General features: G+C 67.5%; 1 protein-coding gene across 1 annotated transcript in view; it reads right to left on the bottom strand.

The window, feature by feature from the left end:
- Window positions 1-837, bottom strand: part of NOC4L (nucleolar complex associated 4 homolog) — a gene marked incomplete at its 5' end in the record, with an annotated part of 3,307 nt that extends 2,470 nt beyond the window's left edge. Inside the window, 3 exons of the mRNA XM_015567233.1 lie at window positions 51-158; window positions 400-506; window positions 705-837. Of these exons, the coding sequence (XP_015422719.1) occupies window positions 51-158; window positions 400-506; window positions 705-837 (348 nt within the window). The remainder of the gene's footprint in view (window positions 1-50; window positions 159-399; window positions 507-704) is intronic.
- Between the last annotated feature and the right edge of the window lies 1 nt (window position 838).

Here is an 838-nt window from a genome sequence, read left to right as displayed (position 1 = left end):
CCATCGCGGCTCCGGCCAGAGCTCCGCCGGGACCCCCAGGCGCCCCTCACCTTGAAGAGCTGGCGGGGAAACAGGTAGCTGCCCTCCCACTTGGGCTTCTCCAGGGGGTGCGCCCCTTCCAGCTGCACGAGATTCATGAGGGTACTGAGGGCCAGCTCCTGGGGAGAGGGGGGCAGTGGCCGCGGTGCCCCGACAACACGGCCCCTTCCCATGGACCGGCCCACAGAGCTCCCCCGAAACTTCAGCCTGACTGTCCATGAGAGGACAGAGCCACCCACCCAACAAAAGGAAGCCAGTGCGGGAAGGCAAGCGCCCAGCCTGTGTGTGCATGGAGGGGCCCGTGGTTGGGGTGCAGGGACGCTCAGGGCGAGAAGAGAAGGTCGGGTCCCCAAGACTCACCTTGACCTGGAAGGAGGGATGGGCCAGGAGCTCGGCCAGGCGGTTGCAGCAGCTCTGGTAACGGTGCCGCATCCACACCTTGTACTTCCGCGTGGCCCCCCGGGACCCTGCCGTGGGCGAGGGTGGTCAGCCCAGCCAGGCACACGAGTGGGAACCATAGGCCACCATGGCCCCATGGCCCCCAGCCGGAGAGAGAGAGAGGGAAGAGCATCACCAGGGTAAGCCCTGTGAAGAGGTTTTGGGGGGCTCATCACGTCTCCCTCCAACCTCGCCAGAGAGGAGGCCTGGGCCCCCAGGACATTCACCTGCCATGACGGTCTCCTCCGGGGGCAGCTGGCCCACGAACAGCTCCCCCCGCTCCAGCAAGGCCCCGAACAGGCGGCTGCAGGCGCGCACCGCATCCTGGATCTCCTCCGGGTCCTCCGACTGCGGGGAGAGG

Source organism: Myotis davidii, unplaced genomic scaffold, assembly GCF_000327345.1.
Source record: "Myotis davidii unplaced genomic scaffold, ASM32734v1 scaffold43, whole genome shotgun sequence".
Taxonomy (NCBI): Eukaryota; Metazoa; Chordata; class Mammalia; order Chiroptera; family Vespertilionidae; genus Myotis; species Myotis davidii.
The sequence above is the reverse complement of the archived record's forward strand: the minus strand, read 5'-3'. Positions and strand labels throughout refer to the sequence as shown.